The 14380-nt window shown below is 39.7% G+C and overlaps 2 protein-coding genes across 4 annotated transcripts in view; one reads left to right on the top strand and one right to left on the bottom strand.

Moving 5' to 3' along the window:
• Positions 1-14380, bottom strand: part of LOC110058006 (phosphoglycerate kinase 2-like) — an 88896-nt gene that overhangs the window by 8640 nt on the left and 65876 nt on the right. For 2 of the 3 annotated variants that reach the window (XM_020764598.2, XM_089272866.1), the window contains exon 12: positions 3869-3969. In XM_020764598.2, the coding sequence (XP_020620257.2) occupies positions 3869-3969 (101 nt within the window). Of the gene's footprint in view, positions 1-1253; positions 3970-14380 lie in introns of all 3 variants that reach the window. The other variant, XR_016201838.1, reaches the window with a different exon arrangement.
• On the top strand, positions 5660-6529 carry LOC149103156 (uncharacterized). Its single transcript, XM_089272870.1, has one exon. It carries the CDS (start codon positions 5660-5662, stop codon positions 6527-6529), a length of 870 nt encoding a protein of 289 aa, XP_089128996.1.

Genomic DNA, 14380 nt, shown 5'->3' on the forward strand with positions numbered 1-14380 from the left:
TTGGTGTTTTGCAAGCTCTACAGTCATCCACTGTATTAAGCAATGTAATTGGTGGCACCACTGTAGGACCTGAAATGCCTGTTAGCATTATCCCTGAAGCAAGTCCCGCAGCTAATTTACCTTTTCACTGGAGAACTGCTTTAACGCACGGCAAAACAACATCTATTTTTATTTTAAATTCCAATACTGTCGTCTTCATTCCAACCACACAAGGTGTTTTCCTCTTAGACAGCCACTTACATGGGAACAGTGGAGCCCATGTAGCTTTTGCAGAATGGCAGTACTCCTTCGAATTACTTTCTTGGTTCAAGCAAGTCAACAATTTTCAGTTCACTCTTGGTACAGTCACTAATGTTAGGTTTCACTAACACCTCACTAAACTTTTCCCAGCTTTTTAGCACTTTTAGCATATATTTTCCTAGCTTCCTAAATTCCACCATTTAAACTACTTTTTAACCCATTAACTCCTGAAGCTTTTTGTCAAAAAAGCATTTTTTGGACATTTTTGGACATTTTCAGGCTGGATATGAGCCAAATTAGCTGCAATCTACTCAAATAGCAGTTGCAACAGGACAGCATGCCTTTCTTTCCCCCAGCATCGCGTTTTGCGACATTTTGGCCAGGGCATACGCAGAAATCAAAGAGAAAGTGTGGTTTACATCGTTTTTATTTTATTCTTTTTTTTTCTTACTAAATTGACGGGGAGATAAATAAGGAAAGGCATCTGTAGAAATGTACACCAAACTGAATTTGAACTTCCGACTACTGTCTCCAGAAAGTAAGCCTTTATAGACTCGTTATTAGCGAAATATAAGCTTAAATCAGCAAAGTCAAGGTCAGCCCATGAGAGTAGATATTTTTTTACCTTTCCAAATTCTCTGTTCAATTTCACAAGTAAGAATACTCAGCGTTCCATTAATTTTTCTGTCATATCTCCAGGAATGTTGAGTGGCAGGGTAAATACATAAATATTTCAACATGAAGAAGGGAATCATTTACTTTACAGTTTGTTCCCGTGAGGTCCAAAAGCATGCAACGAGTGCTCAAGTACAAATGTAAGCTGATGTGCTCAAATGCGAGCTTACGTGGCAGGTTTATCCTTGCGGGTCGGTTACATCTATATATAATTATTTGTAAAGAGCAAACACATTTGAATAGATGTATTGACAACAAGGGAGTTGAAATTTACACTTTTTTAACCTGTAAGTGGTATCCAAAATAAACTTAACAAGCGTAAAGCGGTCACTACTCACCATGGCGCTGCGACCGATGTCTGCTAGAATTTGCTGTGTTTAGACCGTCAATATAGCCAGAAATATGTTCAGGATATCAGGAACATCTGCTTGACTGAAATGACATTGAAAGTTCCATCTTCTCCATTTTTCTCGGATGATATTAGTCCAAAAAATTAACATCGAATGGCCCCAAAACTTTGCATTGATCAAACGATCGAAAATGCCACCACTCGTCGACTCACCCGCCAAAACCCTACGCACGCGCAGTCGTTTTTCAGCTCTGTCACTACTAACGACATGTCTTGAAAATTTTGCATGTCAATTCAGTATGATCCATCTCCAGTTAGCATACTGCATAGACTTCAGCAGATCGCACAGCTCATGTTTAATTCCTGGCCAGGTTGCCTTGTCCTTGAACAAGGCACTTACTCTCAAAAGGCACTTTCCACCCAGGCATATAAATGTTTCCAGGAAAATTTGCATTGCTGCTTGATAACCCTGTGACGATCTAGCACCCCATCGAGTACACACACTCCTTGTTGTACCATACATCAGAAACTAAGACACCTGTTCCGTTTTTCCATTTTTCACATTTTTAACCATCTACATTTTTCCTGTTTATTGTTAGCTCTTTGTTGTCATTCTACCTTGATAAACTAATGATTATTTCGAGGAGTCCCAATTGAAGGTGAACATACTCCAAAAATTGCATGTTGACGAAAACACTTTAGTAAAAACAAAACATATCTATTAGGCTAGACTGCCATAAAGATTACAAAACGTTAATATCACTGAACTTGATAAACAATTCCACGAGATAAATTAGAAGTTAATTATTAAAAGTTAATTAAGAGCATTTAATATATAGATTTAGCCAAGCCTTAAAGCGGAACTCCTGGGCTGTGTTCAAAGCCTGATTTAGCTAACCCTGGATAAGCGAGAATTTTAATTTGAGTTTTGTAACTTCGTGGTGAGGTTTTTCGTTTACATTGTTTGGCCTTCTGTTTTGAGTTTGAATAATCTCAAACTACACAAAATATAAGCAGTGGAAAACATTTTTATACAAGAAAATTTATAGTTTGGGTAACTTTTAACCCTGGGTTAGCATTAACTGGCTTCCGAACAACCCACACTTGATTAACAGTTAACCTGGCTTGAGCCCACGATCCAATCGAAAAACAAGCACTTGGTTGGCGATCAACTTGAAAAAACACGTGATCTCGATAAGCTTTAACCCTCAGACGTACTAAGGGGATGCCCCCCCAAGGTTGTTTCAAAGTTTTGGAAAGACGATATATTCTAAAAGGCTTGAACTTTCAGTAGCTGTTCATTCATCCTTTGCAGAAATTTTGATATCTCAATTGTGTCCATCATTTTTGACATTTCCATGGCAACTGCAAGTAGGTCTGACCAAAAATCAACCTTTTAGACATAAATTCACAAATGTTTACACTTCATAAGCACTCTCGCTTGATTTTGTATTAATTTCTGTTATTTCTTGACTTTTTAAGAAAATAGTAAGTCCAAGATGGCGGATCCAAGATAGCGGGTCAAATGTTATCTTTTGATGTCATAATCAACAAAAATGGTATCATTTTGTAGAGCAAGTTCAGGGCTATCTAGTCATTGTACATTTACTTTGCTGTGCCTTAACAGAACAAAACCCAGGGGAGGGGTTCCATCCACCCCCCCCTCCCTTGTACCATGGTATGAGTTAGCTTGTACCTCTGAGGGTTAACCTTGAGCCTGCAATATGGTCACGTGATACTGGTCAGCGGATACCTTGCTTTACAGGTGTTAATAGACAAATTTGGCTAACACACACGTGACATTGAATTGGGAATTTACATTGGGTGAAAACGAGGCTCCCTTAAAATTTTCTTTATTATGGCAGCCGCTTGTACTTGTTGTGTGAATCATGTACCTTGCTGTGGTTGTTTATTCAATAAAGAACAGAATGGTCGAAATACTTGAGGAATTTTCCAAAATTTAGCTCAACAAACATGGTCTGTGTGGCTCAAGCAAGGCGGAAAAAAGAATGCTGGGGAGAAAAGCTGTATAAAGTCCTTTCGGGATGGGTATGTTTACAATGTTTACACGTGTCAACAGTCGGGGAATTTCCGTTGTCGTCGTTGTGGGTACGTGCCTGCAAGCAATACTGTCAGCCATTTTTTCTGTGAGAACATTTATTAGTACGTGCTCTGCTTGGTTGCCCTTCGAGCTGCCAGAGCTCCCCTATTGCATTTTGTGGTGTAACAAGCATCCTTGCCTACATTCCACTGCGGAGCCCACTTCATGTAAGACCGTATTATTTATGGTCTTTCTCATTTGGTATGTATGACCAAAATTATAGTTGATAATTTTTCTTTTTTCTTTTTGTACTTATAATCATATTACTTTGCAGTCAATTTAAATAAAAGATGGAATTTTGGAAGGCTAGTATGCTATGAAATGATCTTTGAGCTTTAGTACCCAGATTTACAAAAAGAAAGCTCTCAGACGAAAAAGACAAGCAAGAAATTTGTTTGAACGAGAGAATGCCTCCAGTTACCATGTGCTTTTATCTCTATTTTGCTACCCTCGTGTACTGGTAGTTGCAAGTTTTAATTTGTTAGTATTAATCCTGCACACACCTATAATAGATACTCCACCAGCTTTTGTTGCTGCAACAACTGCATCCATAACACCTTTGGTTCCTGATTCAAATTTAGCCATCTCGAACACACCCATGGGACTGCAAAATACACAATTAAACTTTCAATGTAAGTCTACTTCACAAAATGAGTGAATATCAAGCTGCACTAAGGAGACAGATTTAATCTTGTGTCTAAAAGTAAGCCATTTTAGTACTTAGTTTCCAAAAAGGTTTCAAACATTGCCGGTTATACAGTCATATAAATACAGTTATGGTTTTGCCATTGATACCTGCAATTTACATTCCAAAACATTTATGGCAGTGATGAAAAAATGACAAAACTGCAGTTCAGATCTCAAGTTAGCTATAATTCAGAACATTGCCATGTACAAGTGAGCCTGAATTTCCTAGTATGCAGTCTTTGACTAATCGAATGGTCAGTTCACTTACAACAACTACACAAATGATAGTCAAGAGGCTTTTCAAGCCAACTCATGATATTTGAAACGGGCATGTTTCATGCGTGGCAAAGCATACATGTATATTTTACAACAATCATTAATTAATTTGCAAATAATCATTTGAGCTCTTTTGATTGTTTCTACTGATAAAGTAACAAGTTATGTGAATGTGTTATGTTCAAGTACACAGTACTTCATAGATAAAAAACTATTAATAATCAAGTTAATTTCCATCAAATGAGACCAAATCCACATTTTATTTTACATGTCTTCGCCTTTAGAATTACCCTAGTGAGTCGAGGGCCGTTCTGATATTGATGTTTCTGTCCTTAGGACTTGAGTTATTACAAACATCTTCACCCCTTCATGTACTAAAAAACAATCCTTCCATCAGAGAACCACTCACGCGAGAGCAGGCCCCATACTGACCAAAATGGCGAATCGTTAACGTTTTAGATCTACAAACCATGCGCTTTGACAGATGAATTTTATGAGTACGTGCCAAGTGATCTCCTGACCTCAGTGGAAAGTGACAAACCCCCCATCCAACCTCTAAACATATCCAGGAACAGATAACGTCAGACTGTAACATGGCTAGTAAAACAAGTCATCTGGTGAGCAAATAGAGTGATTTCCAACAAAAAACAACTGTCATTTGAATCAGTAGTCGCTCACTCTGTGAATCATTTAAGCCCACAGTTGCAATCAATCAATCAATCAATCAGCGGTTGATAGCTAATTATAACATTACAGAAGTTTTTCTTCATGAATAATTAATCAGGTGCAGTTTGGCAAAAGGGTAAGAATTCAGCTGGGTAATCTGCAGTTGGCATTTGAAGGTCGTGGGTTTGAATTGTAGTGTGGGACTTTTTTTCCGCGTCAATAGTAATGTAATCATGTAACTGAGAAAATGAGATGATATGGAAATTTGAAATAATTCAAGACCAACAAAGCCGAACAAGCCAAATGAACTACTACTGGTAAATATATAGATTTAACACTTGACGCGCGTGTAGATTTTTCCTTGTTCTTTCATCTACTGGCGAGCCAAACAAACCAAATGAGCTACTCAAATATATAGACCTAAGACTTAATGCACATATAGATTATTCCCCGTTCTTTCATCTACTGGTGCGGCAAACAAGCCAAACGAGCCACTAAATACATAGGCCAAAGGCTCAACACACAATATATTTTGTAACATTTCGCTAATGACACTGGAGTATGTTCATAATGTATGATTTGTGTTAACTGTAGAAGTACTTTAGCGTGCTTGCAGGTGTGATGAATCCCTAGGGGCTGTTAGGCTATTTAAGATTTTGTAAGTTATGCAAGAGCCACTAAAAGGCATCTCTTTCAAGTTTGCTTTATTTGTTATGCTGTCAGATACTGAACGAGCGAGCGTTCCTGCTTTGATTGCTGAATCCTTCAAGGAGGGAGATCCTGTTCATACGACTGCTTCAGGATCATCGGGCTCGACGTTGTCCAATGCCGAGACTTTGCAGTTGTTTTCTCAGCTTTTGGATGTTAAGTTTGACCAGAAGTTCGCAGCATTCAAACGTGATCTAGAGGAGAAAGAAACTGCCACTCAGTCCCAGCTGAAGAAGCTGAAAATGGAATCCAAGGCTTCCAGTTCTTTTAACTTCAAAGGAAACAAAGTACAATATGAGTTCAACAGCTCTCTGCTTGATGCAATAGATGGGGCTATCAAGACCATCTCAAAAGGAAACCTTTCAGCAGCTAATTCAGAGCTTGAAAGAATGAAAACTCTCATTACTAAATGCAACAAGTTAATTTGTTTTGCAGACAAGAGCCCCGCTTGTTGGACAGCTGTTGAAGAATATGAATCCAACGAATTTGCAGACCATCCAGAGGACGAGAAAAAACTGCGATCAGCCGAGAGAAGAGTGCTCGTCAAGATTCGGGAGAAGAAGCGTAAAAATGGATCTAGCCGGTCCAACTCTACAACTACCCACCCTATCACCAGCGAACATCCATCTTCTGGTTTGTCCACTGGCAATTCGTTTTCTCCTAATCAGCCGTTTTTTTGCACGCAGTCCTTTCGTGGACGTCAACCTCAACCTGCAGACAAGTGCTTTAGCTACAGACGGAGAGGCCACTGGGTGAATTCTTCCTCCTGCCCAAGCCATTTTAGGGGAACTGCTGCAGCCGTCCCAAGCAGTAAAAACACGAACTGACGATAATTACCGAGCCGTTTTCCAGAGACTAGGGCAAGATGAGTATGATTTAATTGATTTAGCCAAACGTGTAGGAGACTGACCCAGTTGAACTTACTGGTAACTTTGCTGAATCATCTGATTCACTTGACAGTTGTTCTAGCACTGATTATCGGGACGAAATGCCTATTGTTAAGGTTAAAGGCAATCTTAAACTTAATGTAGCTTTTTGGGAGCATATAAGTGCTTCTTGCTTTAGTCGCGATACCATTTCAGACAGGTATAAGATTCCTTTTATTTACACCCCATCATCAACTCATTTTTCAAATAATCGCTTAGCCATTCAGTATAGTGATTTTGTTGGGCTGTCCATTTCTGATCTCCTGGCCACAGGTTCAGTAGTTGAATGCCAGTCTGCCCATACTGTAGTTAACCCCTTATCAGTTTCTATACAGTCTAATGGTAAGAAAAGGCTTATTTGGATTTATGGCTCCCTAATTATTTTGTTATGAAATCCAAGGTGAAATTCGAAGATGCTACAACCATGCTTTTTAGCTTTGTCGATAGTTCCCAGAATTGGCGTATTTCATTCGATATCAAATCTGGTTGTCATTATATTGACATTTTTCCACCGGACCAAGAGTTTTTAGGCTTTTCCTGGTCCAAGGATGGGTTAATTCACTTGTACAAATTTACTGTTTTACCATTCGGCCTTTCCACTGGCCCTTATATATTTACCAAAGTCGTGAAGCCCTCAGTGTGTTACTGGCGCCTTCAGGCTTTCAGAATAGCTGTATATTTGGATGATGGTTTAGGTGTGTGTCCTACATTCGCTGATTGTTGCTCCCAGTCCATGGCCGTTAAATCGGATTTGTTCTGTGCTGGTTTTGTGGCAAATACCCAGAAAAGCATCTGGGCTCCAGTACAGTCTCTTTGCTGGTTAGGCTATTGCTGGGATTTAAAGGATAACTTGCTGACTGTGCCTGAGGACAAAATTGACAAGTTACTCACGAGCATCAACAATGCATTCTGTCAGAGTAGTCTATCTGCAAGGCAGCTGGCTTCTGTCATGGGTAGTATTATTTTGAATGTGCTTGTTTTCCGTAATGTGTGTAACTTATGACTAAGAGTCTTCACAGGGCTCTTGACCATAGAGAAGGGTGGGAGTCTCAAGTTGATTTGGATCCCTGCACTTGCAAGGAGTTAGAGTACCAGAAGACTGTTTCTCATCTCAATTTCAGGTGTTTTGCAGATGCTGTTCGCAGACCATTTCACATTGTTTATTCGGATGCTAGTGCTGTTGGATCGGATGTGCTGCTTTTATTGCCATTGACGACATGCCTGTTTTGCACAAAAACTAGGATTCTTCACAGATGAAACAGAGTTCCACGTGGAGAGAACTCCGCTGTGTTAGTTTTGCATTAAAGAGTTTTGCACATCTTTCAAGGTGCTCTGTTAAGTGGCTTACTGACAACCAGGCTGTTCCTTTGATTGTCAATTCTGGTAGTATGAATGGCATTTGCATCAATTTGCAGTTGGTCTCTTCTTCTACTTCCTCTTCATCATCATTGTCGGGGAGAAACTTCTTTCGTATTTGTCTGCTTAACAGGAATTTCCGTTTCACCACTGCTGACTCGGCCACTTCGTCAAAATCCATGCCATCTTCCTCAATAGAGCGTTGAAGAGTCTTCATGACTTTACGGTGTATTGCGTCGTGTTTGATACGGTGAGTGCATTTTAGAAGCTCTAAGTAAGTCCTTCGTAGCCTTCTTCTACTTTCAGGTAATAGGGCATTGAAAGCAGCATTTTCAGCATAATTTTGGGATTTTCCCTTATCCAGGAACTGCCGGACTTCTTTCAGGTAGGATTCTTTGAGATCTTCCCTGACATTTTGATGTAACGGATTCCACGGATCTGGTTCATCATTGTCTGCTTCTTCTTCCTCTTCGGAGCTGCTACTATCCTCCTCTTTTCCTGTTACTCTTCAGGCTCCTCTTCTTCCACCTCCTCTTCCTCTTCTACATTTTCATCATTATCTTCCACCAGGCCAAAAATACGCGTTGAACGATCATCCATGATTCTCGTTGACCTTCACCCAGGACAAAGTGCTTCAAACAAGCCGAGTCGATTAAACTGATATTTAATATACCATTTTAATCAAGGATCAGACATTCTCTCCAGGACCGTGTACCCAAACGATCGTGCAGTCACTTTTTGATAGGCGTCCATTATGTCTTGTCAGCAAGTGGGAAAAGCTTAAAGCAGTAAATTCTTCATCCCTAATTGATCTCTTGGATTTTGAAGGCTACGATGTAGTGGGCGTTCCTGGAAATACTCTTGGTGTATTTGCCTGGTGGAAACATGTCCTGGCACAAGTACAACATGGTGATATTTTGATGATGAGAGTGTTTGGTGATCAAGTCTAGCAACGCTTTGTCCTCACCTCCCTCTGCCATCAGATCGTCTAATACGAGGAATCCACCCTTCGGAAACCATAACTTGAGATGGTCTGACTCTGGAATCCCTTTGTGAAATTGCACACCAGCATCTTCCATGTCTCACAATCCATCTTGCCATGCCCCGTAGCAATAAAGAATCGTAGGGGGAGGGTTTAAAAACAATTCTTCCAAGTGATCCAAGCGTAACGATTCAGTAAAACAAGTCTTGCCACAACCAGAAGGGCCCACAACCAAAATACTGGAGGGTGTCTTGAGCTGAAACGCTTCCCCCATTTCTATTTCACTAGGGATCCCATGATGCTTTTCGGTAGGATATGGGATCTTTGGGATATCCTCTGGTGTTTTTTTCCTTTGACAACTATCTTTCTCGTGACAGATTCTATTGTCTTCATGGGTAAAGAGTCTCTGGCAATAATGGCACAATAAGGACATATTTCACTCACATGCTCCTTACTTCAAATGAATTAAGGCAGTTGAAGCATTATTTTTATTCTTGGCCGATAATTATTGGTGATTTAGTTGATTGTTACAGTTGAACAATTGATTATCCGGACTATTCGATTATCCGGACTTTTTTCTTTGGTCCCAAATTTTTCATGAATATTAATTAGTTGAGATCTTGAAAACTCAAAGTCGCAAAAAGCACAATAATCCTTTCAAAAGACTGTTGAAACAGTGTGCGCTTTTCAAAATTTGTAAGTGCAATGAGACAAAGAAATAGTCTGATGCGTTCAGCTGATATATGATTGGCTCAATTGTTTTGTTACCAAGGGAATTTCATGCTTGATTAGTTCCTTCTGCGTGGGTTATGTAAACACACGAGCGAGTGATCGTAAACTCAAATCAAAAACATGTCTATGAAGTGAAAGCGAGTCGTTCTATCGATGAAAGATAAGCAGATAATTATTTCGTTTGGATAAAGGAGAGAAAGGAACAAATTTAGCTCAAGAATTTGGCATAAGCAAGCAGATCTCTGACAAACGGAAGAACAAAGGCAAGATCCTAAAATTTACTGACAGCATCGAGACAAGCGAAGGATTAAAACGAAAGTCCCTGATCAAGCTACAAGTCTTAATTTGAAGCAAACAAACTTGCTTGAACATTTTAGACCTTTGTAAATACCTGAACTGAAGGTTTTTATTTGTAAATACATACAAGCTGTGTAGATTTCACAATTAAAATGTTTTCTTTGCTGTATACCTTTTGTTTACATTTCTATCTCATTAATAAACATGTTTTCGATTATCCAGACTATTTACCGAGGTCCCGACGAGTCTGGATAATCGAGGTTCGACTGTACAATCATGCAAGAAAGGGAAAACAAAGGACTTGAGGAGGAGGAAGAAGAGCAGGTGGAGGAGAAGGAGGAGGAGAAGGAGGAGGAGAAGGAGATGGCGGAGGAAGAGGAAAGAAGAAGAGGTGGAAGAGGAGGAGGAGAAGGAAGAAGAGGAGGTGGAAGAGAAGGAGGAGGAGGTGAAGGAGAAGGAAGAAGAAGAGGAGGTGGACGAGGAGGTGGAGGAAGAGGAGGAAGAGGAGAAGGAGGAGGAATAGGAGGAAGAGGAGGAGGTGGAGGACAAGGAAAGGAAGAGGTGGAAGAGGAGGAGAAGAAGGTGGAGGAGGATGAAAAGAGGAGGAGGTGGAGGATGAGCAGGAAAAGGGGGAAGTAGAGGAGGAGAAGAAGGGGGTGGAGGAGATGGAGGAGGAGGACGAGGTAAAGGAAGAGGCGGGAGAGGAGGAGGTGGACAAGAAATAGGAGGAGAAGGGGAGGTGAACGAGGAGGAGGAGAGGAGGAGAAGATGGAGGAAGAAGAGGTGGAGGAGGAGGAAGAGGTGGAAGAGGAGAAGGAGGAGAAGGTGGAGGAAAAGGAGGAGGAGGAGGAGGAAGCAGAGGAGGAGAAGGAGGAGGAGGTGGAGGAGGAGGAAGAGAAAGAGGAAGAGGCAGAAGAGGAGGAGGTGGAGGAGAAAGAGAATGAGGAGATGGAGGAGGAGGAAGAGGTGGAAGAGGAAGAGGAGGAGGAAAAAATGGAGGAGAAGGAGGAGGAGGAGGATGATGAGAAGAAAAAGGAGGAGGTGGAGAAGGACAAGGAGGAGGAGGTGGAGGAGAAGAATGAGGAGGAAGAAGAGGTGGAAGAGGAGGAGGACATGAAGGAGGAGGAAGAGAAAGAGGTGGAGGAGGAAAAAGAGGAGGAAGAGGAGGAGGAAGTGGAGGAGGAGGTATAGGAGAAGGAGGAGGAGGAAAAGGAGGAGATGGAGAAGGAGGTTGAGGAGAAGGAGGAGGAGGAGAAAAGTGTTTGATAGTGTTGACAAGGTTGGGTACTTTAAGAAGGTTGAATAGGGTCAATTCATGCCTCTCACATTTGTGCTTTCAGCCGATCTGGTTTTCTTTACAAGATCTTACCAACTTCAGTGCAACAAACAGAGACAGCTAACAATGTCAACAACATCTCACTCAAAACCCTACTATGACAATCAACACACAAAACTATAACACTCTTGTCTGATAATTTCCAGGTCAAATGCATATTATTCTTTGTAAGGCTTGGCCTTTCTCCTGCCAAGCCCCACTCTTGCAAATTCAATCAATGAATATCCCCTCTCTCTTATCTCATGCTCTCATGGGTAAAACAGGTAATAAATAAGAATTGTGGGTTCACCCTTCCCTTCAAAACGTCTAATTTATAGTACATTAATAGTTACTGCATGTTATTTTGAGAACTACCCAGGGATTTTATGTAGCATGATATTTTTATTTTACATACAATAAACCAAAGACCTTCATTGATGTAGAAAAAGCTCCCCTCCTCTAAAGGTCTTTCACAACTGAACATATTTCTCGTCAAAAAAAGGCGCAACACTGCGACAATGGTACAGAGTGAGGTAATAGTGGCGCTAATGGACTCACGTAAGCAGACTATCTATTGCCTAAACACACTAACAGTGTTGCAGGCGTAACTGGGGAAGGGGTAGGGAGCGGGAGGCAAAAAAAGCGAGAAAGAAAGGTTAACAGCACTCTATCCCGATAAAGGCACCTGTTTCCAATAGGCATCCCAGTTTAATTTCCTCAACCTGTAAAATTCAAAAAAGCAAAACAGACGCTATGCACACACAAGTATGCAGTGCGGACCTATTTTTTCCTAGGTGTAACAGCTGACATGGATTATTCCACAAATTTGAGTGCTAACCAGGCCAGTTACACTCTCATGATTGCCCAGCCAGGTCAACTCCATCAAAACCCCAAAGAAAGAAAATTGGAAAGCTTTAGTTGCCTTCCCCAAGGAAACTATTATCTGTTGACCAGGCTGTTGATCCTTAATTTCAATATATCAAGTCACCTATTACAACTCATTTATTGAAGTATAATGTAATGCTTTTCCTGTGTTTTCACAAAGTAGTTCTTTTATCATTCATAAGAACAAAATTATCAACAAGGAAGTTAATCTCAATTGTGCAAGTTCTAGGGAAGAGAGACCCTTTTAACTTTGGATTTAAATAAGCGAAAAGTTACAAGGATAGTAATACATATCCTGTGTGGGTCATAGCATGAACAGGCTCTCTATTTGAGTGAAGAGAACAGAGGAAGCCAATTCTTGCCAGCCTGAATATCTACCTACCAATTTATTCCTTATACTCAATTGAGGAACCTGTTCATTATTTCTTATTAATAATTTATAAACTTTCACGAAGCGTCATCTGTTAGGAAACTCTTTATTTTAGTCAATAGTGGGGGTTGTTGGATATCACTAGAGAGGTCCACAGGTTCACAAATCACAAAAACTTTAAGCAGCTTTATTGAAGACAGTAACCCTCTCTGAAGTCTTCATTAGATATATAAGAAATTATAAATGGCAACAGTCTTATCTTTCTCATGTCAACTTCCAAACCAACAAACATTCATCGGCTAAGTATCTCTTTTCTTTTAGTTCCACTCAAACCACAAACATGTATTATGATTCTTTCACACATACTTGGGATCCTTGCACATGATCCTTACTTAGATTGTAACCTGACATAACAAAGTCATGCAATGAACACAATTAATTACCCAATAGTCTCCAAAGGGGTATTTATTTAAAATATAAGGAACTATTTCCCTTTTCACCTTCCTAAAGGCTCCCCAGGTAAAACAAAAATCACTTTCAAATTACCAGCAACTAACAGAACCACTTGAAAGATATTAGTACAACTCAAAGTATATTTTAATGGTGAAACATTGGGACTAACTGTACAGACTACACAAGAAAAAGACATTATTTTAATGAACATCTTCCCCTTATATATGACTACACATTGCATTTAAAACCAGTATATAAGAACCAATTTTTTTAAGAACCTGTTAGGCAAAGATTTTCTTTAAAACCCCCTCATGTTGAAACCTGTATGGTCCTGTATGTACCTTCAGGACCAAGCAATCTGGCATTCAGGAATTATAATTGTTGTGTTCTAAAATATTTTAGCTTTGTTTTGTTTATGTTTCCTCTGCATTAATACAAATAAAATAACTTGGAGAGGGTTTGTACTTGTTTAGATTGCAGCTCATTTAGACATTATATGCATATTTTATATTGACAACAGACAATTTCCTTCCACCAACAAAAAATGTATATATATTTTTAAGAAAATGGGAACCTGGTCAAAGAACCTTAATAACTTAATTTTCCAGTAAGCAACAATTATATAAGAAACTTTTGCTAAGCTGGTTTTCATTGCACTTTCTACATGACCATGGGGTAATCTTCATATGGAAGGATACCACATTCTGTGTAAATTACAAAGATCCAAAGACACAACTTGACCACTATGGAGAGCCCGTTTTAACTTTGGAATCTTTTTCTTTTATATCAATAACTAATGAAGAATGACTGACTATCACCGGAAATACAATCGGAAATGTTTGTGTTCAGCTCGCAATGATAAGTCTCCTTTACCTTTGGTTTGCAGCTAGTGAGTAAAGAAATCAAATAAAACCAAACATTCACAATGCTACAAATCTTCTACGTACATGTATGCAGACATGAGGAAACAGCGAAACCCTTCTTTCAGCTATTTTGTTCACCAAACTTACATTCTCTTGGTGGCAAACGAAGTATATAATCCTAAACTGAGAGGACGATTAAGTTTTCTTTTCTTTTTCAAAACACGGTGGACATTTAATTAAGGCAAGTTACACAAGTATTTGTATATCGACCTTTCACCGACACACATGCCGCTAAATACAGGAATTGCACCCTATCAAAGAGCTAACCATTCCCAGACATGAAGGGACGCCTTGATGTTGATGCCACGAGAGTCTTGTTGTGGAATGATGACATTGTGAAAAATTTTGAGGTATTAGTTTCAATAGCAAAGCATTATCAGAAGACATTCATTCCTCCTCTGGACTACTACAGTGATGTCAGGAGCTTTATTTATTGGTC

Source organism: Orbicella faveolata, unplaced genomic scaffold, assembly GCF_042242905.1.
Source record: "Orbicella faveolata isolate gen_17 unplaced genomic scaffold, um_ofav_v1 contig_35, whole genome shotgun sequence".
NCBI lineage: Eukaryota > Metazoa > Cnidaria > Anthozoa > Scleractinia > Merulinidae > Orbicella > Orbicella faveolata.

Coding starts and splice junctions, on each gene's coding strand:
- LOC149103156 (XM_089272870.1), top strand. CDS start 5,660: ATGCAAGAGCCACTAAAAGGCATCTCTTTCAAGTTTGCTTTATTTGTT.